The sequence below is a fragment of the Diospyros lotus genome, chromosome 1 (genome assembly GCF_014633365.1).
Source record: "Diospyros lotus cultivar Yz01 chromosome 1, ASM1463336v1, whole genome shotgun sequence".
NCBI classification, from domain to species: Eukaryota; Viridiplantae; Streptophyta; class Magnoliopsida; order Ericales; family Ebenaceae; genus Diospyros; species Diospyros lotus.
In genome coordinates, this window is record NC_068338.1 from 48,781,202 (window position 1) to 48,806,363 (window position 25,162).

The 25,162-nt window shown below is 39.0% G+C and overlaps 3 protein-coding genes across 3 annotated transcripts; 2 read left to right on the forward strand and 1 right to left on the reverse strand.

Annotated features, from left to right (window-relative positions):
- The first annotated feature begins 10,512 nt into the window (after window positions 1-10,512).
- Window positions 10,513-15,801, forward strand: LOC127797734 (protein NRT1/ PTR FAMILY 5.1). Its single transcript, XM_052330873.1, has 4 exons — window positions 10,513-10,742; window positions 10,894-11,111; window positions 11,874-12,430; window positions 14,677-15,801. The coding sequence occupies exons 1-4, from the start codon at window positions 10,631-10,633 to the stop codon at window positions 15,542-15,544; spliced, it is 1,755 nt and encodes a 584-aa protein (XP_052186833.1). The 5' UTR covers window positions 10,513-10,630; the 3' UTR covers window positions 15,545-15,801.
- Window positions 15,802-18,361: 2,560 nt separating this feature from the next.
- LOC127788486 (uncharacterized) lies at window positions 18,362-19,136 on the reverse strand. Its single transcript, XM_052316825.1, has one exon. It carries the CDS (start codon window positions 19,088-19,090, stop codon window positions 18,536-18,538), a length of 555 nt encoding a protein of 184 aa, XP_052172785.1. The 5' UTR covers window positions 19,091-19,136; the 3' UTR covers window positions 18,362-18,535.
- A 3,206-nt stretch (window positions 19,137-22,342) lies between these two features.
- On the forward strand, window positions 22,343-24,596 carry LOC127795888 (WEB family protein At2g40480-like). The gene is made up of 2 exons (XM_052327861.1): window positions 22,343-22,645; window positions 23,077-24,596. Exons 1-2 carry the CDS (start codon window positions 22,478-22,480, stop codon window positions 24,400-24,402), a joined length of 1,494 nt encoding a protein of 497 aa, XP_052183821.1. The 5' UTR covers window positions 22,343-22,477; the 3' UTR covers window positions 24,403-24,596.
- The last annotated feature ends 566 nt before the right edge of the window (window positions 24,597-25,162 follow it).

A 25,162-nucleotide genomic window follows, 5' to 3' on the forward strand; every position in this document is an offset into this window, starting at 1 on the left:
GTTGAGTTTCTTCCGGCCATTAGTTCATCTTTGGCTTGTGGACGGCCTAGGGCACTTGACCCTTGAATTTTCGTCACTCCCTCACCGAGGAGGGTGTTGAGTTTCTTCCGACCATTAGTCCATCTTTGTCTTGGGGACGGCCTAGGGCTATTGACCCTTGGATTGTCGCCACTCCCACGCGAAAGAGGGTGTTGGGCTCTGAATTTTTTTCTTGGCCATTAGTCCACCTTTGGGGACGGCCTAGGGTTCGTAACCCTTAGATTTTAGCCACCCCTCGCGGAGAAGGGTGTTGGGCTAGAATTTTTCCTTGGCCATTAGTCTATCTTCGGCTTGTGGACGACCTATGGCTCGTGACCCTTGGATTTTAGTCACTCCCTCACGGAGGAGGGTGTTGGGCTAGAGTTTTTCCTTGGCCATTAGTCCATCTTCGGCTTGTGGACGCCCTAGGGCTCGTGACCCTTGAATTTTAGCCACTCCCTCACGGAGGAAGGTGTTAGGTTACAGTTTTTCCTTGGCCATTAGTCCACATTTGGGGACGGCCTAGGGCTCGTGACCCTTGGATGAGTTTTTCCGTGACCATTAGTCCACATTTGGGGACGGCCTAGGGCTCGTAACCCTTTGATGAGTTTTTTCGTGGCCATTAGTCCACCTTTGGGGACGGCCTGGGGCTCGTAACCCTTGGATTTTTCTTTGGCGAAGTGTTAGCCTTCGTGAGATTGCTATTAGATGGAGAGAATCCGAAGTCTTGCCATTAGTCGTAAAAAAAAAGAGTACAAAGAGGTTCAAGGAATTCCCCTCCTCATTGAAAAAACTTCCTTAAGTTTTGGACATTCCAGGTATGCTTCAAGGACTTGCTTTCCATGTCTTCTAGTCGATATACCCCATGGACTTAAGGATTCTATCACCCGGTACGGTCCTTCCCAATTCGGAGTTAGTTTATTCGCGTCTCGAGGATGGCTCACGTTGAACCGTCGCAATATAAAATCTCATGGCATGAAACTCCTAGTGTGGACTCATCAGTTATAGTACATAGTAATGCGGCTCTTCAGATTTACGACAGGTCTCGGAGCTCATCCATCCCCAGCGGGTTGTTTTCCTTCTCTCCAGGACGGTGTCCGACTTCGCTCTCGGAAGCGATCCTGAGTAGGAGACCTTTTCCTATTATCTGACTTGGACTCAACTCTACCCGAACTCACGCCTTCTTGGCCAACGAAATCTCGGAGGTAACCCCGGTTGATAACCTCATGAATCTCTTCTTTTAACTGGATGCAGTCCTCTGTAACATAACCATGGTCGCGGTGGAAGCGACAATACTTTCTTTTGCTTCGAGTGTTGGGTGGAGACCTCAGCGGTGGAGGACGCCGCAGATAATCCTTATCCTCTAATGCCAGTAAAATTTCTGCTCGACTGGCGTTGAGGGGAGTATAACTCACCGGGTTGCCATGGGCACCCCCAAAGCCCAGGCGATCAGGAGCTCGGGAGGGGCGATGATCCGTCTTCTGTTCCACCATCGACTTTTTCATCTCCTTTTCTCTTTCTTTCTTGTCTGGTTGTTCAGCTCGCTTCACCTTCATCATCTCTTCCGCATTAATGTACTTATTAGCTCGTGTAAGGGCTTCTGTGAAAGTACGAGGTGGAGTCTTGGCCAAGGACTGAGCGAATGGTCCCGCCCTCAAGCCATTCTGGAGAGCCACCATTGCGATCCACTGATCGAACTCGTCAATGCTCAATGCCTTTTCATTAAATCTAGCCACGAAATCCCTTAGGGATTCACCCTGGTTTTGCTTGATGTTCACCAGAGCCATGGAAGACTTCCGGTGGCGCTTCAAGGGAGCGTAATGGGCTAGGAAGCAGGTCTTTAGCTCTTCCCAGCTGTTGATGGAACGATGGGGAAGACAGGAATACCAGGTCCAGGCATGACCTCCCAAAATAGCTGAAAATGCGTGGCACCACATCGCGTCGGACCCCAACTGCACCAGCATGGGAGAGGAGAAAAGTTCTACGTGATCATAGGGGTCCGTGCTTCCGTCATAGAGCTTGATGGATGGGATACGAAACCTTTCTGGTGGGACCTCCGACATGATACCCTTGCTCAAGGGTTGGTTAGAGCCAAGGTGGGGCAGCTCTTCCTTTCCTTTTTTGAGTTCCTGAACTTGCCTCTCTAGGAAACGCAATTGCCTCTCCTGCAAAGTCCCTCTTTCTCGTGAGGGGGAAGAAGTAGATCCTGCCACCTCAGAGGGGTGGATTTCCTGGCCCGACTGGTGGGATTGACGAGGCTCCCGAGTAGGAGGAGGCGACTGGTGCTCCGCCCTCCGAGAGGGCACATGCGGACGATGTTGTTCATTCTGGTGTAAATAACCAGTCAACAACTCTGTTAACTATTGGACCTGATTCTCCAGCCTGGTGAGTCGATCCTCCGGCATTGGATTGGCCGGAGGTGGTGGATTCTCCTCTTGCGGTGGGGCCTCTAGATTAGCCCCAGCCTGGCTTCGAGTCACATCCCTTCGGGGAGCCATGTAGGTAGTTATGGCCAAGAGCGAAAGTCGTGTGATACCTGTGGAAAGACTGAGGTCCGATGTAATGAGTTGAAGTCCGAAGAGCGAGGTAGGGAAAGAAGAGGCTGGCGAGTCTGGACGTCGGTCCCACGGTGGGCGCCAAATGATAATGGTTTTTGGGACCGACCACTACGTGCCACCTTTGCGAATGGACCTCGAGAATCGGACCTTGGACTCGGCGATGTCGGACCTCGGTGATAGGACCTGCAAGACAACGGAGTGGCGAGCCTAGGGTCCCTCGGGGTGGACTCCGATGCTCAAATTAGTAGAATAAATGTAAGTAGTAATAATTGTGAGAGCTGTAGAGCTTTTTATACCCAATGAGGATCGGCCCGGATCTTTCGGATTCCGCACAAGATTGTTGACTTGCCACGTGTCAGCCTCTCGGGTAATCTACGTGGCGAACAAGACTATTAGTGCGTAGAGATATTCTAATAATTTTAGGTAATGCCACATCAGTATTCAACTATCTCTTTTTATAAAAAAACGAGAGAGGGAGAGAGAGAGAGTAATAATGAACTCTCATTTTAAGAATATTTTAAGCACTACAACCCATATTTTGCACATGCCAGCAAAACGAATTATTTGAGTTCATTAATAGTCTCTAGAATATTAGGGCAACAATCTAATACAATTTCTGCTTCTGTCATTATTTTTCTCTTTCATAACATGAATTATAAAGGTCTCCATAGGTCATTACACAACTAATTGCATTCCAATGTTCAAAGTTAGGTCTTCTGTTAAAATTGTGAAGCAGAACAACCCAGGAACATACTTCATATTATCAACTTCCTTTTTTTTTTTTTTTTTTAACAGAGTTTATTTGAATCATTAAAATGAATTTATATAGCTTCCAATGAATGGCTAATAACTAAGTAGAGTTGTGAGTTGGGTTCCACTTGCAGTGGTCCCAAATTCAACAAGGCTCTCTATTCATGGATTTTGCATCTTTGGATGCTAATCTAACATATGGGGTGGTCCAACTTGAAGCCCAATTTATGGAGGCCCATGTTTCGACCCTAAGAGAAACTTTAGTACAACAGTTCGAAGAGTAACCAATGCTGCTAATTTTAGTCCCAGCGATCAGGTCTAAATGAATCTTTTGGACTACCTAAGCCAAAACTAGTTACAAGAGAGGCTTACACCCACTTTCATTGGGATCTAACTTATGCTTAACCAAATAAAAATTAATGTATATATAATATTCACTTGCCAAAAAAATAGTATTCAACAACATAGAAAAGGCATCAACACTGTAGTGAAAAAGAAAGGGCATAAACCCCAAATCCATCTCTCTCAAAATTTGTTTTTCCCATTTACCTATTGAAAATTGTTGTCAAGTCAGTTTTTGATTGAGAATTTGGTATAAAAATCAAATGGACATATTTGCCATTCTTAACTTAGACTGCACAAAGGAGGAAAAAATTGTTCTTCTAGCAGGTTAAACTGAAGTCATGCCAGCCATTGATAGTGTTAGAACCCTCTCTCTTTGCCTCCCTTCCTCCCTGTATATATATATATATAGGTGGTGATATGTTAATTTTGTAGAAATAATTAAAAAGACAACAAAAAGTCAACTGAAAATTTGAGTTATGGTTTCAGAAATAATTATTTTCTATTTCTTAAACCAGCTGGTAATTAAGAACATCTTTATTCTTTGATGAATTGGTTCAGAAGATTGTTATTGTTTCCAAAAATATAGGAAATAATAGATAATAAAAATATTCTCACTGCCACTGGTGGTAGACATCATTATCATACAAGATAAAATGATGCATTCAGAACAACTTTTTAAGGAACGCAGCAGAGAGAAACCATTACCAGAAGATGGCCATATATATATTCCCCTCCCTCCTCAATACTCAGATTCTGTGATTTGCTTCCAATGGATGGTAATGAGCTGTGATGTACTAGCGTCCCAATTTTCAAACACTACAAACATGGCCTGGGGTAAGGGTAACTGATAAATGCCATATTTGCTGTTTAAGACACTGTTTGTCTTTCTCGTCCAAGAATTCAACTTGGTGTCTAAACCACATATATATCTTTACCAATAAAAGACCAAAGAGCTAAACTACTACTGACAAGTGGGTTGTAGTTTTATTCGAAAGTGGTTACTCCCCACTCCCCGGCCCATCTTCAACTTCAAGAAAGTTAGTTTTCTTCAAGATAAGATAAAACTGTGTGGCTGGTTGACGTAAACCGGGTTCACCCATGCCATCTGATCTGGGTAGTCCCGTGCCGTGCGACATCTTTTTTTTTTTTCCATGTAAATTGGACGAAAATGAAGCACAAACAATGTGGCCGGCTGGCTGGGACTAAAGAAGGGGGACCGGGAGATAGGCGAATTAGGAGACAAACCTGCGAGGATATTGTAAGTTTGTGAGGAGGAGGAAGCCATCGCCATCATCATCACCACCTTTGAATCGTTTCCATTGCCGCCATTGGTGCACTTGCTTGTTTTCCCCTACTGTACTTGTGCACTTACAGTTGACCTCTTGCTTCCCTTCTCCATTTTCTCCCCTCCTTCACAACTTGCGCGACCATCCAGACTTTTTCTCCTCAATCCCCTTCTCCCCTCCCTCGTCCTTCTCCCAACGTTTTAATTTTCGTGTTGACAATTTACCAAACATTTGGGGGGGGGGGGGGGGGGGGGGGGGGGGAGGGCGTCCTGCGTTCATAATCATTCTTTTCCCGACAAGAACACAAGAAATTCACAGTTTCTACTGCTTCGCCACCGCTTAATGTTGTTTGCTAATGGATGAATGTTGAGCTCTACGTGGATTGCATCATCATTATCATCATCATCATGGATGCCTGGGAATATGAATCAAACTGGGTGTTGATACGTCTCTTTCTTCTTTGGCACAATGGAGAAGGCATCGAAACGAGCTAGATGCGTAGGTTTATCGCCGCCCCCCCCCCAAGCTAGCTAGTACGTAGAGGGTGGACCTGCAAGAGGTCCAGTTGCTGTTGCTGATGCCACTGCCCTCCTTCGCAAGCAACGCCTTTCCATGGACGCACGTCTGTCTTCGCTTCTGTCTTTTGAAACTCGCAATCTGTCTATCTTTTCCTGCGTGTATGTTAAAACTCACCACAAACGCTGGCCATTACTTCTATAGCAGCGGACCATTCAACGTGGATCAGCTCAACTGTCAGCCCCCTCCTCCTTACTTTGAGGTGTTGATTCCAACCCACATATATGACATCTAATCACATCACTGGAACTGTCCTATTTTTGTCTGAATTCACTGCCTATTTTTTGTCTCTATTCATTGTCATCCCCTCGTTATCTATTTCTAGCCTTAAGCTCTTACCTTGCATGGACGGTAGTACCATATATATTATATATATAGACAACTTCTTACCATATTAATTTTGGTAATTTTGATTTAGATAATGTATATTTGTTAGGCATTGTTTTTTAATTTAAAAATGATTTTATTAGTTAAATACATATTACAAAATGCATGACATCTAATATTTATCATAAGAGATACCCATAGTGACATATACTTTGAAAAAGATACTTGTTGCTGTTGTTGTTTGCCCTCGCCCAATTTGTAGATTCATCACCTCTGCCCTTGGCCACCTCCTCTCTCCTCTGTTATGGCCGCCTTTAGCAAACTTTGCCTCGCCTCGCCTCATTGCCGCCTTCTTCGATCGCCGATACATCCTCTCGTTGCCCTACTATAGCCCCTCGCACAATCGTCGCTACATCTTATCATCGCCTCGCTGCAACACCTCGCTCACACAATCGCTATTGCATTTCGTTGTCATCTCGTCGTTGTCACCTCTAAATGAAGCCCAGAGACACTGCATCCCAATCGAGCTTCATGGGACTCGATCGGGTTTCATGAAGCCCAGACTTCTTCCATCACCAATGCCTTAATAATTGATGATAAATTTCAATTTATAAAATCTAATTCAATCATTAGGCTTGTAATCCCGTCTATACATAATATAGTATGATCCTATATTATATATAAACAACTTCTTACCATAATTTTGGTAATTTTGATTTGGATACTGTATATTTGTTAGGCATTGTTTTTTAATTAAAAAATGATTTTATTAGTTAATACATATTACATAACACATGACATATAATATTTATTATAAGAGATACGTATGACGACATATACTTTGAAAAAAAATTCTGTTGCTGTTGCTGTTACTGTTACTGTTGCTGACGTTAATTTGATGATATTTTACATAAAAAAATAATTGTAAAATAAAATAAAATAAAATCTTATTTCCCTGTCAAGAGAATCTAGGGGATGAAGATAAAAATGCCAAGTTGGAGCTGCTCACAGATTCTTTTCCTTTCTTTTACATACATAGTTCAAAGCAATCAGTATCAGTGTCCCACCATCCATCCATCCATCCAACTGAGCCTCTCTCTCTCTCTCTCTCTCTCTCTCTCCATAACATCATGGCCTAAGCCCCAACTGTGGTCCCTTCCCTACTACTGAAATTATTTTCCGACTTATCTCATCACATATTATGTCAATACTATTTATATAATTATTATTATAAGTTTTGTGATTTTAATATGTGTTTTTTAAACTTGATTGAAACCAATGAGATTATATTCAATCAACTTCGGTTCACGGTACAAAAAAGAGTTGTCGTTTATTGGAGAGCGATTTTACCGACAGTTTAAAGTTTTTGATTTGATCGTTGGATTAGATGTGAGTTAAACCATTGAGCCTATTAGCCCAATTTTAATATTAAAAATATATATGAGGCCCATGTTCCTCCCAAGATTGTCCTTCTTTTTCAGTTGTATTTATTTAGTGAAGTCTGGGTGCTTTTTTTTCCCCTTTTTCTTTGGGAAATTTTATAAACTTTGAAAACTTGAATATATAATTAATTAAAATAGTGGAGATAGATGATGCTTTTATAGCTTAGAAGATGTTTCTAAGTATGGTGTGTGTTTCAAATTCAATTACACTTAATTTAAATTAACCCGATTTATTTGACTAATATTAGGAAGACGTGAATGAATTGAAGTGTTAATTGTGAGAGGAGGGATGCAGTGAAGAATTTGAGAGCAATGGATGGATGTGATAAGTGGAGTGGATGTTAACATGAAAGAGAGAGAGAGAGAGAGAAAGAAAAGGTGAGGATTGGCGCTAGGCTAGCAATTGAAGTACGAATTGACGATGGGCCCTCCCCTCCAATTGAAAGGCAAGTAAGTTGCGATGGTGGTGGATGGATGCTATTGGCTAAGACTAAGCTAAGCCCGCCTCCTTGTCAAGTGCAGATTCACTACCCAAATTCTCTTCTTCTATATTTATCTTCCAAAACCAAAAGCACCATCCCCTGCTCCCAATTCCTTATCATCATGCTTCCGTGTGCGCGCGCGCCCGCGTGCGCTCTCAGTCTCAGTCTCAGTCTCAGTCTCAGGGAGGGCTGGCTTATACAGTTTTGTCGTTTTATTTTCTCTCCTCCTCCTCCTCCTCCTCCTCCTCGTGTTCAATAAAGTGGCAGAACTACTATAATAATATAATAATAATAGGTTAGTGATAATAAGAGTTTAAATTTCTTTAAAATTAAGTCCGTATGTAAATTTTTATGTATTTACTTAGTAACGTATGATTTGCCAATTAAAATTTATTCAATACAAACTTAGAAAATAATAAATTGGTAATTTGATTAATATTATAAAACAAAAAGGAAAGAATGCAAAATAACACCACAAGTGCAAGTTGGGAGACAGAAGTAGCTATCTAACCCAAAATTGGTTAATGGTAGAGACTAGGGATGATTATGATGTTGGGGGAGGGGGACGCTTTTTTAATATATATTCTATTAATATTCATATATTAAGAGGACAAATTCATGAACATTTATAATGAATACAAAACCATTATTGTGACATTATCCTTAAAATAATTTTTGATATATGAAATTAGATTTACCCATTGAAATTAATCATCTAATAAACTAGTTGATGAATTGATAAATATTCCTGTTCTCTTAGCAAATAAAATGATAAATATGTCTCTTCAATCTTCATGGGTTTATTTGATTTTGATTTTAACATGTATGATTTAATCTTTGTTTTGATTATTTCTTTTTAAAAAATGAAAAGGTTAGTCGTCATTTTAATTATAAAATTTTAGAGAAATATATCTCATGCTTATTACAAATGTGTATATATCTATATATATATATATATGTAAAACAAAAAAAAAGATACATTTGATTCGCGAACAAAATAAAGAATTAGTTATTTATTTTTAAAAAAATTAATTAAAAACTTTAGATATTTGTTTGGCAAGATAACACTTCAGATAAATTATCTTGAATTTTTCAGATAAATATATCTCTTTTCCCTTTAGATAAGTTATCTTAATATAATTTTATCTTACTTATTTTAATAAATATTAATTTAATGTAAAGATAGACACATGATAATGTAAAAATAACTAAAATACATTTATTACAAATTTTTAAATATGTATACTTGAGGGGTAAAATGGCCATTTCTCTCATTATTCTATCCCCTAAAATATGCATCCTTACCCTCCCGGATTATGTTATCTTATATTTTGGTAATTTCCAAATCTATTTTATTTATTATTTTATTCATCTGGAGTGTCCCAATTTTGCTAATTAATTCTTAGGGGAATAGGTAACATTTCCCTTGATGCATCATTCAGATAAATCTAGATGTAAATACAGTCTATACAGACACAAATCTAAATATTTAATATAATTCATGCGAGATTTAAACCTTTTAATAAGTCACTATATTAATTTAAATTCTAATATTTTATATAAAATTTTAAATATTTTATCATTACACCACGTGTGTGAGATATATCTCATTTATTATTTCACTTATATAAACAAAATGCAATGCAAACCAAAAGAGAACCTAAAAGGTTCATAGATTCTGAAGAGATACGATGCTTGCCATTTAATTTTAGTATTAAATATGAGGTTTTGGAGGGATGTTGAAAAGTGAAGTGAATGGCCCAATTGCCATGTCAGCCAGCATTATGTATTTTATTATTATTATTATTATTATTTTCTTTTTCTTATTTATTATCCCATTGAAAGACTTCGTTTTTCTTTCTGTCCCATGATGATGGTGTTTGTGGCGGCAAGTCTATATACAAATTTTTCCTTTATTATTATTATGGCTCCGTCCAAAGTAAAATTATTATTTTTCTTATTTTTTTATTGTAAAATAGTTTTAAAAATTAATTATATATGTAATTTTGATATATCTTGAAACTACGAGCAAGATAAGATTGTATCAAAATAAAGATAGAATGCTTTTCGAATTAAAATATAAAATGATCAAGATAAAATTACGAAGTATTTTAATATTTTTATCATACGATTTGTTAAATTTTTTAAAATATATTTAGAGACATATACATTATTTAACTCACGTGATTTCTTTTACTTTTATTTGAAATATTTATTATATTATATTTTTTTAATTTATATATTAATTAATAAACACTGTCTTAATAATAACAGGTAAGAATAGATATCAGTTGGGGTGTTGGTAAGTTGGAGATGTCAAATTTGGATATGATTTTTAAGTTTGAGTTGTGCTTTAAATTTGACTCATATATATAGAAGAAATGGAAGAAGCGTGGTCCGTGAGATAGCATATTTATCTACGCTTAGCTTTTAAAGCAATGAATTGGGTTAGTAATGGTATTGTTGTATTGTTGGTTGTTAATGCACGCCCTCCCTTCCCTTCCCTTCCCTTCCCTTCGCTGCCCATTACCTACCAACAATTGAGGACCGTCGTCGAAACACTCAGACATGCCCACTGAACTGAATTGCTTTTTTATAGCAGAGAGTTGGACAGTAGAAAGTGTCCCTCCCTTAAATATGGGGCATAATTTTATAATAATAATAATTATATTAAATTCGGAAGCATAAGAAGTCAAGAGGAAGAAAATATCCACCTTCAACCGGGTCAGCCAGTGACCCCCCAGCAGCCATCAATGCCTACTTAAAGCTCTCCTCTTCACTCAGCCACCACCACCACCATCATCTCTATCTCTCCTCCTCTTTTTCTCTCTCTCTCTTCCACATATATGGAAATGGAACCCAATAAAGACCACACCCAAGACGGCACCGTCGATCTCCGCGGCCACCCCGCCGTCGCCTCCAAATCCGGCAGATGGAAAGCCTGCGGTTTTCTCGTCGGTACGTGTGTATATATATACTAGCCACCGGACACATGCGACTTAATTTTCTTGTATTTGATAATTCCAACTCGATTTCTTTCATTTTGCCGATGAAAACTAATTAATACTTTGTTTTAATTTGTTGATGTGTGTGTGTGTACTCTACTCAGGGTACGAAGCATTTGAGAGGATGGCTTTCTATGGCATAGCTTCAAACCTGGTGGTTTACTTGACGACGCAGCTTCACGAAGACACGGTTTCATCGGTGAGGAACGTTAACAACTGGTCAGGCTCTGTTTGGATGACGCCAATCCTTGGCGCCTACATAGCCGACGCCTATCTGGGTCGCTTCTGGACCTTCACATTCTCCTCTCTCATCTATGTCATGGTAATATATTATATATTTATATATAGCAACTCAACCAAACAAAACCTTAATCTCAACTTCGTTAATTTTCCAGTTGATTTTCTGTTTCATTTTTGTTTTTTGGTTTGGAATGAACCCCTCGCATAAGGAAGTCCACGTACAGAAGTGTTGTCCGCCATAGAAACTGCCCCAACTGATTGGCCTCTATTTCACCTCAACAACTATCCTAGGGACCAATCAGCCTGCCCATATTTTAATTTCTCCATATATGGGGGCCCAAAATTAAAACGGGGAGATTAAATTAATTAATACAATTCCATTTGTAATTAGCTTTCAATTGTGCCTTTTGGTATATTAATTAAGCTAATCATACTGTACTGTACACTGGCTACTTCCACTAATTAACTTAATTATATATGTTGCCTTTAGATACGGACAAGTCAGTCCCTTTTTAATGCTTCAATGTCACAGTAATGATGGAGTTTCAATTCAGTGAAACAAACTTTAATTAATTCGGAAGCACTGATTGGGAGAGGAAAAGGACATGTGCTTATGGAGTTGATTTCTCGTTCTGTTGTTTCTGTGGTCGCTTTAATCTTCATTTTGTGACACATTTACGATCAACATATTCGTTCCCATTTCACACACATGCATATGCGTATCGATATCGATATATATATATATAATATCGATATCAACGTACGACATGCAACTCTAACGAGATTAAGGCCAGCTTGTCTGTTCTAACTTATCCAACATTATTTACAATGATCTCATCAACAGGGAATGGTGCTTCTAACAATGGCCGTGTCGATCAAATTCCTGAAGCCAACCTGCGAAAATGGCGTCTGCAACAAGGCGTCGTCTTCCCAAACGGCATTCTTCTACGCGGCTCTCTACACCATCGCCGTCGGAGCCGGCGGAACCAAGCCGAACATCTCCACCTTCGGCGCCGACCAGTTCGACGACTTCAACCCCCACGAGAAGAAGCTCAAGGTCTCCTTCTTCAACTGGTGGATGTTCAGCTCCTTCATCGGCGCCCTCTTGGCCACCCTCGCCCTCGTCTACATCCAAGAGAATCTCGGCTGGGGGCTCGGCTACGGGATCCCGACCGTCGGCCTTCTGCTTTCGCTCTTCATCTTCTACCTCGGCACGCCGATTTACCGCCACAAGGTCCGGAAAACTAGGAGCCCCGCCGGGAACCTGCTCCGAGTGCCTGTGACGGCCTTCGCCAACCGGAAGCTCAAGTTCTCCGGCCAGCCATCGGAGCTTCATGAGCTGGAGCAGCAGCATTATGTTAACAGCGGGAAACGCCGGGTCCATCACACTCCAGTGTTCAGGTGAGTCGGCTTTAATTTTCTGCCATTACTGTTCAGAAACGATAATTGGATAATTCAAAATGTTATTATTTTGCCTTGGATTAGAATTATTTTTTATGGTAAAAGTAGTAGTAATTAAAGGCATGCATGAAGAAGCATCAATATTGATTATTATTGAATACTGAATAGTGAATACCATGCACACAAAATCGTCTCTTTCGTGTATAATTATGCCATATATGTTTTCTCGGTTTCCGTTTTTCGCTCCAACCAAGGAGAGAAAGACGAGATGATCGATGAACATAAATGAATCAACTACGCACTGGGGGCTGGCTGGCTCTAATTATTGGAATAGATAGATATGTAAATGTTTTGATGAATTTTGCATATCATTATCATTATCATATGTAAAAATTTAAGAGAAAAAGGATTAAGTTCATACTGGTTTCTGTTTAATTGGAATTTGAGGAGCTATGTAAGGGCATGTTTGGAAAAAGGATTAAGTGCGTGCTATATATATATATACATATATCTATCTATCTAAGTTAAAGTTAATAATTGTACGGATATGTGTATTCTAGAAGCTGTCCTTAAGGTTGATTTGGATTGGTAGCACATGAGTGGATCGCTTTGACAAGGAATCTGCAGTAGCACGTATGAAGCTTGTGGTGGTGAGAGCATAGGAAGATGCTACGACTGCCATTATTTATTAGATTACTTTGGGTTGGATGGAATAAAGCTAGTGGTTGGAATTAGGGGGGCCTCTCCTATCCTACCCTACCCTACCCAACCCTACCCTCCCCTCCCCAGGACAAAACCCAGCAATGACAAGTCCTCCACTCCTAGTGTATATGACGATTCCTTATAAACCAAGAATTTAACAATAATCATAGAGTTATCTGGTCTGTTTTGCTTAACAGAATTATTCTCGCAATTCAAACTCAGTAAAATTTTGATTAAAAAAAACCTCTTTTTTGCCATTACTACTACCGAGACCCGTTTAACTCCATAAATGGCCTGACCCTGACACAGTACCTATATATTGCTCTGGCTAGTGGTTGGTGTCCTCTCTCTCGCTCTCTGAGTCAAGTTGCTCCTGCAACAGGGGAGGTCACCGGCCCTTCTGGAATGGCCGGCCGGCAGCCCCCACCACATGACTCTCTCTCTCTCTCTCTCTCTCTTTTTTTCTCTGTGAGCCAGACAAATTAAGGCAACAAGTAGAGTCCAACAACGCAATGAATGAGATGGGGTCCTCTGAGAAGCGCCAGAAAATGCAATCAAAATCAAAAGTTGATAGGCCAGTGGATAAGTCCATGATTCCACATGGTAGGTTCCTTTAGATTCTGCAGCCACTGGCTGGCCATATACATACATACATATATATGTCTCGCTCCCTTTTTCTCTATTAGTAGTTCAAAGCTTGTCTATGTCCCATAATTATCTGTAAGTTACAATGCTTGACAATCTTGTGTTAGGGTGGGAGGTCTTAGATATTCGTTTGAAATATACATGTAAATAGATAATAATTAAATTTAATTTATCTATAATTCGAGTCTAGTGTTTAATAGTTACTTAAGAGATTGCCAATTAATATGACTTACAAGAAGGTGAACAGCTGATATTAGCAGTGCGTGCGTCTTTGTATGTGTCACTTATTCCATTTCTTTATGTCCAATCGTCCATAATAATGCTAGCCAGTTACGAAAATTTTTCAGTATAATCTAATATAAAACAGGAATATAATATATATATATATATGCTTCTCTTGAATCCAATCTAACTAAATACTTATTTTATGAAATTAACTTCAGTATTTATTTTACTAGTAAAACTAAAACTATAAATGATCAAAATTCTAACTTGAACTAACATTTTAAGGAACCAAACACGCCCAAAGACAATTTATTTTAGCTAGGATGAACAATATGCATGGCTATATATATCTGTGTGTGTGTGCGCTTGCAATTATGACCAATTTTGATAGGTTTTTTCATCTTAACATATGAATATTAATTACCCAGTATATATAAGATTTTTTTTAAGTTGTATTTGATGAATAATTTTGATCAATTTTAATATTGGTGCATAAACTATATGTTGTGAGAGAAATATTACAGTTAATTTATCCAAGCCAAACTAGAGATCTAATGAACCATAGACATAAATATTATTAAGAGCCAATCACTTTAAAGTTTTATATTCGCTTTTAATTTCCCTCTAATATCGATCGGATCTAACAAAAAAAAATAATATAAAATTGTTGGCAGGTTCTTGGACAAGGCAGCAATGAGAGAAGGAAAATCTCCCTGCACAGTGACACAAGTAGAAGAAGCCAAGCTAGTTCTGGGCATGGCCATGATATGGCTGGTAACCCTAGTCCCAAGCACCATCTGGGCTCAGATCAACACCCTCTTCGTCAAGCAGGGCACCACCCTCGACCGCGGCCTCGGCTCCGACTTCAAGATTCCGGCCGCCTCCCTCGGCAGCTTCGTCACCCTCTCCATGCTCCTCTGCGTCCCCATGTACGACCGCTATTTCGTCCCCCTCGCCCGCAAAAAGACCGGCAACCCTCGCGGCATCACTCTCCTCCAGCGCCTCGGCGTTGGCTTCGTCATCCAGATCGTTGCCATCGCCATCGCCTACGCCGTCGAGGTCCGCCGCATGCACGTGATAAGGTTGCACGGGACCACGGCGCCGACCTCCACCGTGCCCATGACCATCTTCTGGCTGCTGCCGCAGTACGTCCTGCTCGGCGTCGCCGACGTGTTCAACGCAATCGGGCTGCTGGAGTTCTTCTACGACCAGTCGCCAGAGGACATGCAGAGCCTGGGGACGACGTTTTTCACCAGCGGGATCGGAGTCGGCAACTTCCTGAACAGCTTTCTAGTGACGCTGGTGGACCGCGTCACCGGAAAAGATGACGGAAAGAGCTGGATCGGGAAGAACTTGAATGATTCTCACTTGGATCATTATTATGGGTTTCTTCTGGTGATATCCGCCATTAATCTGGGAGCTTTCTTGTGGGCTTCTAGTGTTTACGTGTATAAGAAAGAATCGACATCAACGGTGAAGGAAGGTGATGTTCAGATGGAAGCCAAAACCCTAGACACGTCGCCATTAGGGTTACAAGTATGACAAAACTAGGGTTTGTAGAAGTAAAGCATGGCGGTGCCTGCAAGATGCATGGCAGTGCATGATAATTAATGATAATGAATCAGCGCGCATGCATGCGGTCGTCTATGATGTTGGGTTGGGTAGAGTTGGGTTAATGGGTGTAGCATTTTGATGATGTTTCTCTAGTGTTATTTTCGCTTTTTAATTAGTCAGTTTACTAAAATAATTAAGAAAGGTACCTCTCATTTATAATAGCTATGTATATATAGTAGCAAATTAATCGATGAAATAAAATGGGTTTAATTAATTAAAACTCTAGCATTACCAATTAACTTGATTAATAATTAATTGATTATTCAATATATATATAGTTGTAGCAAACATGCATGCATGCATGCATATTTGATTAATTAATATATATATATATATTCAAGTACGTAGATTAATCACTCAAGCTCAAGTACTCTCTCATCAGCTGGTTTTAATAATAAGTCACTTTTATAAAAATAAATATAATAATTACATTTGGTACGTACATTTAAACATACATATATTATTACCCCCAATATTATTATATAACATTAACGAAGGGCTTCAGCTGGGCTTTGAATAAATAATTAATGGATGACGGAAACAAGTGTTGGAGGCCAAGCTGGCCATTCGCATTCCCGACGAAATATATATCTATATATATAAAGCATGAATGAATGAGCCCCCACCCACGCTACGGCGACTGCTCTGCATCTGAAGGAAAGGAAAAGTCAAGTCATAAATACACACCCAGTCACAGTTACAGAGGATGGAAGAAGAATAGAGAGCCTACCCTTTCAATGAGGCAACGTTTTTGGGCCCCGAGCTCCACCAAATAATAATATATTTACAAATTAGAAATGCTATTTTTATTAATATATATATACATTACTAAAAATATTATAATTGAGTGTTTAAATAATATTTTTACAATATATATTATCAATCAATTAAACAAATTATGACTTCCTCTAACACCAAAGTCTACACATTAATTTTTTGCAAAAATAATTATAGATATTTTCTAGGCAATTGAATTGTCTAGAATTAAATTTCAAGAAAAATACCAATTAAAGGTGTTTGATCGATTTAATTTTTTACCTAAAATTTATTATACTTTTCTAACTATTAGTATTTGATTGGCTTAATTTTCTACTTAAAAATCACTAAGGATGTGTTTGATAGCACTTAGCTAGAAAGAAAAATATTTTTCAACTTGTATGGAAAACAAAAACCATCTCTCCTTAGATGAAATTTTTCATGAAAAAAAAAAGCAAAAACATGTTTTAATGGTTGTACTATGGAATTCAATTCCATAAAAAATATAATATATCAAATACCAAAAGATGAAATTCAATTACTTGAATGGTGATATTTTTCATATTATCAAACATACCCTAAACAATCTCACAAATCCTTACAACACACAAAGCACTTGTATGTCCTAATGCATTTTCTCTTCCTACAATTATCAATGATGAAATCATTAATGGTGAGAATGGATTCAAGTTATGTCGTTCATACAAATAAAGGCCTTATTGACCATATAGTCTTTTAAAGAAAACCATTTTGTATATTCCAACAAATGAAGGAATATGCATGGAATCGCATAAAGAAAGAAAAGTGGAAGAACATGACCAATGATGGGTTGTTTGTGGGTTGGAATATCGGGTCGGGTCTTAGGGTTGTTGTAGAGCTGTGTAAGAGGTAAGGGGGAAGGGATGATGTAGAGGAAACGGTCGCTCACAATCAACCACTCACCATCGGTGGTTCACTGTCGCTCACCCTCTCTCTCGCACTATCTCTTTCTTGCTCACTTCGTCATTGCCTCTCGTTCGTTCTATTTCTTTCTTTTGCTACAAATACACTTATAGGGGAAGGGAAAGTCAGAAATGAAAACATAAAATGGCCGAAAACCTTACCTTGAATGAAGATGGAGATGAACCCTCAAAGCTTGTCTTTGACGAAGATGGCAACAAACAAGGGATAGATTTGGCGTCGAATGAAAAGAGAAACTTGAGGATGAATGAGCGATCAAGAGTGAAGAAGGGAGTGCGTGAATTGCTTAGAAAATTTAGGTTGTGTTCTTTTTGCATTTTAATTTTTTAATTTTAAGTTTTAAATTCATTTTTAGTTTTATATTTTGATAGTCTATTTTTAGAAAATTAAAAATACGTTCTCTTTGTTATTTTGAAAAATTATTTTTCAAAATAGAAAATTAGAAAAAACATTCTCTTTGAAATTTTGAAAATAATTTTTTAATAGTATTTTATTCAATAAATTTGATTATTTAGTAAATTAGAAATATTTAATATTAACATATTATTAAAAAAAATATACATTTTAAAGTTAATGAATTTTGTAATATTTTTTTCTATTACAATAATAAAATATAAATAAATAAATAAATAAATATGTTTTGAATTTAAAGTTTGTTTTGAATAAAAATAATCAAAATAACTTTTTATTGTTTTGAGTTTTCTTTATATATTTTTTTTATTTTTAAAAATAATAAAGAGAACATATTTTTATTATTTTAAAAAATTAAAAATTAAAAATAACTTAAAAATAACAAAAAGAACACAACCTTATTCTCTCCCTCTTCCCTGGACGAGAATTTGTTTTTCAATAAAAATGAGAAAAAGGCTATGGCATAACCAAAGTTAGAATTTGTATTATCTAGAAAATATAACTAATCAAATATTTCTAAAAACTAAAATTTATATAAAAATAACTATTTTTTATAAAAAATATAACCAATCAAACAGCTCTAAATGTAAAAATAAATAAATAAATCACACACACAGAGATCTAAGAAATGGAAACCATGGATTGCATTCAAAGTGCCATTATCTTCACCAGAGTCCACAGAACGAAGGAAGATGCTAAAAGATGTTTAAGAAACAAAGCTTCCTCGATCGCCATTAAATTTACAGCGAATATTTCTGATTCACTTTGGATTTGGACCGGCTGCTGCGAAGATCACTGGACATGTCGAAATCCAAAGCACGAAGGTGAGCTCGGAGAACCCATGTCAGTAGCCCGCTCGCCGCCGTCATCACCTCCAAGGTGGACTACCGATGATCTCGAACGCGACACCAGTAACCGCCAGCGACGAAATGGGTTGATGATCATCCCAGTAGAAGACGAAGCGTACGAGCTGGATGAGCGAGAGGAAGACGACGAAAACTCCGGCGAAACCAGACTTTCCCTGGAGGTGACTCGCCGGAAGATCCTGAACGGAAACCTGGGTATCGAGCTCTTTCGCATGGACTTATTGGGTTTGGGACTGGATTGGAAGGAGGGTGGAGGGGTGAGAGGAAGGAGAGAGTGACCCGAAAATGGGTGTTTAGGGGTGCCGGGCTGTGACTCCCAGACGAAGGGCACTGCGCCGCCAGCGCCGCCGTAGTAGAGGACTCGGAAGGAGGCTTCCGCCGTGGAGGCGGAGCTCTCCTTGGACAGAAGCCGGGAGAAGAACTTGTCGTCCAGCTTGATTTGGAGGAACTTCTGGGGCAGATCGCCGCCGCCGGCGAGCATTTTGGCAACGGAGAAGAACTTATATGGATGGATGTCTTAAGCCCTATATTGTATATACACAGGGTACACCAAGAATTTTCTTAAGATACATGTGTGTATATATAGGTGTGTCCTATATATAATTATTATTATTATCTATTAAGTAATGTCATGTGACAATGCTCCACTCCATCCCTAGAGAACCTAAATCCTATTTAAATTAATTTACATTTTAAAAATTGTCATTTTCATGGAAGAATGAGGCCAAAAGAGAAGATTAATTTAATGAAAAAACACTTAGATTTTTATGATGGAATTGCAAAAAAATAAAATCATAAGTAATAGATAGTAGCACACATTGAAATAAAGGCTTAAAAATGTCCTTAAATGTCATTTTTAATAAGTAAAATTATATTAATTTGTGAATATTTGTGTAGCTTTTTTTATTATCGTGGGCCGAAGAAAGGTTGTGTGTGTATTGGTATTGGTTTCATCATTAATCTCTCAAGATAGCATGGACCCAACTTTAGATTCAATTAGTTGAAGAAAATGGTATTTTTTTTTTCCATCACAATTTATATACACAAATTACTAGCTCTAATATATAATACATGATACAATATGTGGTCGATGAGTTGATATAATGAGATGATGGTGGTGGTGGTAGTGGTGTGGCATCTGTATCTGTGGTAGGTTGGTATTGATTTGATAGAGTAGAGAGCATATATATATATATATAGAAGTTGGTTTAAATGATCCCAAAATCATTAGTTAATAGTGTGTCACCAAATTAACATTGTTTGAATAAGAACCCCGTAGATATATAGAAGTAAATAATTAATATAAAGATTTAATTTTTTTGTTCTCTTTTTGGTAAGTGAAGCACTATTAATTAATACTGAGGACGGAAACAGTTGGGATGTGGTCCATCCATCACTTCTTTCAAATGCTTACTCACTATAGCCTGCTTCTATTCTATGTGTTAACCATCGTAGAGAAGTCTTAGCAATGCAGTGCTCAGAGAGCCTCTTCATACCAATCTTCATCTACACATGGTGAGATTAGAGAAAGTAGGCCTACCCAACTACTATTGTCATTGTTATAATTAATGAACTCCTCCCCGGCCCTAATTAATTGACATGAGATTGATGTCACGAGCTTCCCTGTCCTCCCACGTGTTCAAAAATAGTCCCCATCTTTTGGGAATGTTTCCACTTAATTTGGAGATCAAGGCAGGATGCGGCCTCTAATCTGTCACACAAAAATGATGTTTTTACATTTGGAATATTTGCATAAAATTAAATACTTGGTAGCCCAACTCTAATAAAATTGAAGAGTTGGTGACTCTTCATGCCCACTCCTAAACCCTGGCTGATGGGTTTTGTTTATGACAGGCATTATATTTTGAATGTAAATTAATTTGAGACTTTGACAGTGGGCCTAAGCACCGGCCAACATACCTATTTCCCTGTGTTCCGTTGGACTCAAATCCAGGCCCATTTCCTTTTAAAATTACAACTGCCTAGTGCTACCTCTTAAAAGGTTAGTTCACCAGTACTTAAAAATCTTCTTTAGATTGCTTGGCCATTTTGTAAAATGCATGGTGGTCAACTCAAGTGCTAGAGTTTTTAGTCATAAAATTATCGAAATAACTAAAAGTCAAAATCGAATGTTAAGGGTCTCCTTGAAGACATTCGATGTAAATATATTTTTTTTCTTTTATATGATTATTTAGTAGGAATGATTTGTGGACTATTACAAACGAAACCATAAATAAATAATATTATGATCACGTACGAAGGGGGGGGGGGGGCATTGATTGGCCATCCATGAAAGAGGGGAAAACACTCACCAACCGATTCGGGTAGAAGGTCTCATCAGCTTGCAAAAGGCATATGCTTGTAAGCTAGTGTAACAGTAGTTTAGTTTTGTTTATGCCCTGAAAAATATGCTCAGCTCATGTCATGGGGTCATTCCATGGCTCAAAGTTGAGGCCAAGGAAGCTCTAAATTTCATGGGATCCGATAAGCAATGTCTAAGAGAGGAAAATGAGAAAGGGAAAAAGAAGGAAAAAGTAAAGCAAGCAAAAGATAAAGCACATTTAGCAACTTTGGGGCAGAGCAAGTTAGCCTCATTTATATACCAAAGTTGGAAGCTTTTTTTCTTGTAATGTGCCTGCAATTGCGGAGAGAAGAAAGGCAATCAATCAATTGGTGCGCCCTACCTGCACCTGCACTATCATTAAGCCTTGCGTCAATGCCCAACTTTCTATTGGTATTGAAACTTAGTAAAGTTGCAAATAATCTTTTAAATGAATGATAAATACGAACTAATTTGCTTAGTCTCATGATGATGGGATTGGGACGAGCAATCGAGTCTACTTCTATTACACACAAATATCACTCCCCTTCCACACACACACACACACACTTGTGACTTGCTCATTTAACAAGGAAAAATAAAAGAAGAGAACTTTATTCTGCCGCTACTTTTACGAGCCCTTTGGTTGGTCAAACCCAATCCCAAACCCAAACCCAAACCCCCTGGTTTATCACGTTCCTTCTTCTTCCCCTTGGCATGAGCTTAAGGGTCCCCCACTCAAAAGCTGGAAAAAGAAAATTTTGTTGGGTCCATAGCCATGTCTCTTTTCTTTTCCTTTTTTGCCAAGTTGGATGGTGAGGTTGAAATAAACTTGTAGTTTCCCTACAAGCTTCCCCTCATTAAGGCTTAAATTTTTGATCAATTATGCTTTTCAATGCATAAAACTAACTTCTCAGTGTATATGTATGTATTCTTGATGAGTGTGTGGAACAATCTAAAGAATAGGTTAAATATTGGATTATTATGTGCCCCAAGTGAAGTTGATTAGAGATAACTAAAATTGTTTAAAGTTTGTATACGAAGTAGTATTAGGCCTTCAATTCAATTATTTTAGACCAAAATTGTTCATCATTGTAGCTTGTAATTTTAAAAAAATACAATTATCAACCAATCAAGCTTACTGAACCTGTACCATACACAGGCCAGTGTCTCTAAAGCCAGTATTTTCCCACGGCTTTCCACGCCGAGAAATCCACGCTTAGCCGAGTGTATCTCTGATCGTCGGTGGGAAATCCAAGCAATCGATTTTCTCAGCAGACAAACACCCAACACCGCCATCATTGTCATCACTCGATCACCCTCTCCCCCCTCTCATCATCCCCACCCCAAACCAAAAAGTGAAAAACATCTTTCCACACACACAATATCACACACGCTTTCCCTGCATAAAGTTGCAGGCTGGGCAAGTTAAAAAGGCCAATTCCAGTGTCCGAGCTCGTTCAAGGAGGACTCCAGGAAAAACCCATAGTTGAGTTTCCTTTCGCCGGCTGGAGTGGTGCGGCGGTTCCCCGGAGAATTACATTATATATGGGAGAGAGGGCAACGAAGCCGGAGACGGAGAAGGCGATGGTGAACCCGAGAGCTGAAATCGACACCTCTCCGCCGTTCGAGTCGGTTAAGGAGGCCGTCGCCCGCTTTGGCGGCAGCGGCTTTTGGATCCCCCGCCACCTCCTCCCTCTAGCTCCTCATCTTCATGTACTCTTTCAATTCCCACCATTCTTCTTCTTCTTCTTCTTCTCTCTCATTATGCTGTATATATAATATCTCGTGCTACTATGCTAGACTTTAATGTTATATATATATATGTCTTGCATCTGGGTTCCTCACCTCACTATTACCTGTGACACGCACTGTAGATATACTAGAAAACAAAATAATAATAATAATTATTATGATTGATTATGGGCAATTAACAATTAAACTCGATGATATTTTTTGACTAGATGATTAAGTCTCTCTTGTTCAGAATAAGAATCAGAATCAGAATCAATTGAGTTGTTGTATTGGAGTGAACTTAATTACTTGATCGGACTATAATTAAGTTAATTACCATTACCAACGAGAGGGGAATGTATTTTTGATGTCTTTGCAATTGACAATGGCTTGGTGATTTTTGTCATGAACAGCATGGAATCGAGGAGTATGATTTGGAGAAAGTGGAGGAGCAAGCGGCGGAGCTGGAGAAGGATCTGATTGTGAAAGAACGGGAAACTCTCGGCGTCTTGAAAGAACTCGAAGCCACGAAGAGATTCGTGGAAGGGTTGAAGCTCAAGTTAGTGAAAGAGGTGCCGAAATGCGAGGCGTCCCCATTGTTGAATCCGACGTCGGAAAGCATGAGCCTCTGCCCCGCTCCGTCGCCCGGTTTTATCTTGATGGAGCTGAACCAGGCGAAGTTCAATCTGAACAAAAGCAGTAACAATCTCGCTGCCATTCGATCTTCTGTTGAATCTTTGAATAACAAAATGAGAAAGGAGAAAATCTCCCCGGAAAAGCCTCCTGACCATCGGCAAATGCCAAATCCTGCAGGAGCCATCGGGATCCCCATGGAAGAGAAGCTCAAGGCTGATCCCAAGAATCTGCAGATGAATTTCGAGGTCAAGCAATTCAAGCACATAGCCGAGGCTGCGAAATACGAGGTGATGAAGGCAATGTCGGAGATTGAGCAGACGAAGAACAGCATTAACATGGTTGAGATGAGGCTGGTCGCAGCCAGGAAGATGGAGGAAGCTGCTAGGGCGGTTGAAGCGATTGCGTTTGCCGAGATGAAGGCGCGATCGATCAGCGAGTGCTCGTCCCACCACCGACAGCCGGAGGCTGGGGGAGTAACTCTTTCGTTCGAGGAATTCTCGTGCCTCACCTCAAAAGCTCAGAAGGCCGAGGAGCTGCTGCTGAAGAAGAGAGCTCGAAACGCCATGCGTCGAATTCACGACTCAAATGGATCGGAAGAAGCGAAGCTTGAAGTTAAGCACGATCAAGCAGAGGCTGCAGACAAAACAGATTCAAATTCAAGCCCGAAACAAATCAATGCATCTCCGGGACACAATCCAATGTTCAAATTCAAGAATTCGTATCCATCTTATGGGCACCGGGATGACCCCGAGCCGCCCGACGCGAACGAGTCCAGTCCGGTTGTTGAGGAAAAAACCGTGCCGGTTTTGAGGTCGACGATCTCGATCGGGGATATATTGAGTAGGAAGCTGATTCTGCAGGATGATTTTGTGGTGGGAAACCACGTGCAAGGCCATGGAGAAAGGCAACAGGTGTCTCTGAGCCAGATGCTTCATGAGCAGAGCGGGGTGATTTTGCAGCAGCCGAAGAAGCGCGGGAAAGAAGGGGTTGTTCACAAGCAGTTCTTCTCGCAGAGGAAGAAGTTTGGGTTCATGGACATATCGCTGCCACTGACAAAGCAGAGCAAGAAGAAGACGCAGCAGCCTTTGAACGTGATGAGGTAGTAGTGATAATATATGTGGGTGGGTGGGTGCGTTCTTGCTGCTTCATTGTGGTGTTGTGTTTGGTTGTTGTGACTTATGGTGTTGATGATCCATGGCTTGAGATATATATATATATATATGTTGGTTTATGAATGAATGAATTATATATGCTGCTGCTGCTTTTTGTTTGTACTCAGTTGTTATATAATAATTATTAATTAGTTGATAATGGTCTTCTGTCTCACTTGTCACTGCATTTTGTATTGCATCTCACACAATATCACATTCAATTCATTCCCTTCTAAACGTCACACTCCCATCACTCTCTCTCTCTCTCTCAATGCCCCGTTTGTTGCAGACTAATTAAAGAAATTATAACTTCTAACTTTTTAGATTATAGTTTCTAAAATTTAGAATAAGTTGTAAACTTGTTTGTTATAACTTCTCAGAAGTTGTAGTTAAACAGTTGTGGTGTTTGATACCATAAACTGTAAAATAACTTATTTTTATATAATTATCCATAATACCCTTAATAGTTATAGAATGATAATTTAAAAATTAATTAGTATATATGTATAAGTTTCAAGTGTTATAAAAAAATTAATTAGTGTATAGAGAGAAATGGAGATGCCGAGAGAGAAGAAGAGATTTGAAAATGGAGATGGCGGTAGAGAAGAGAGACTCTTGATTGCGTGGAAAGAAAAGTAATTCTTTGTTAAAAATATGGACAAAATTGTCAAAAAAATGTAACTGTTTAATCAGAAGTTATAGAAATTGGGGT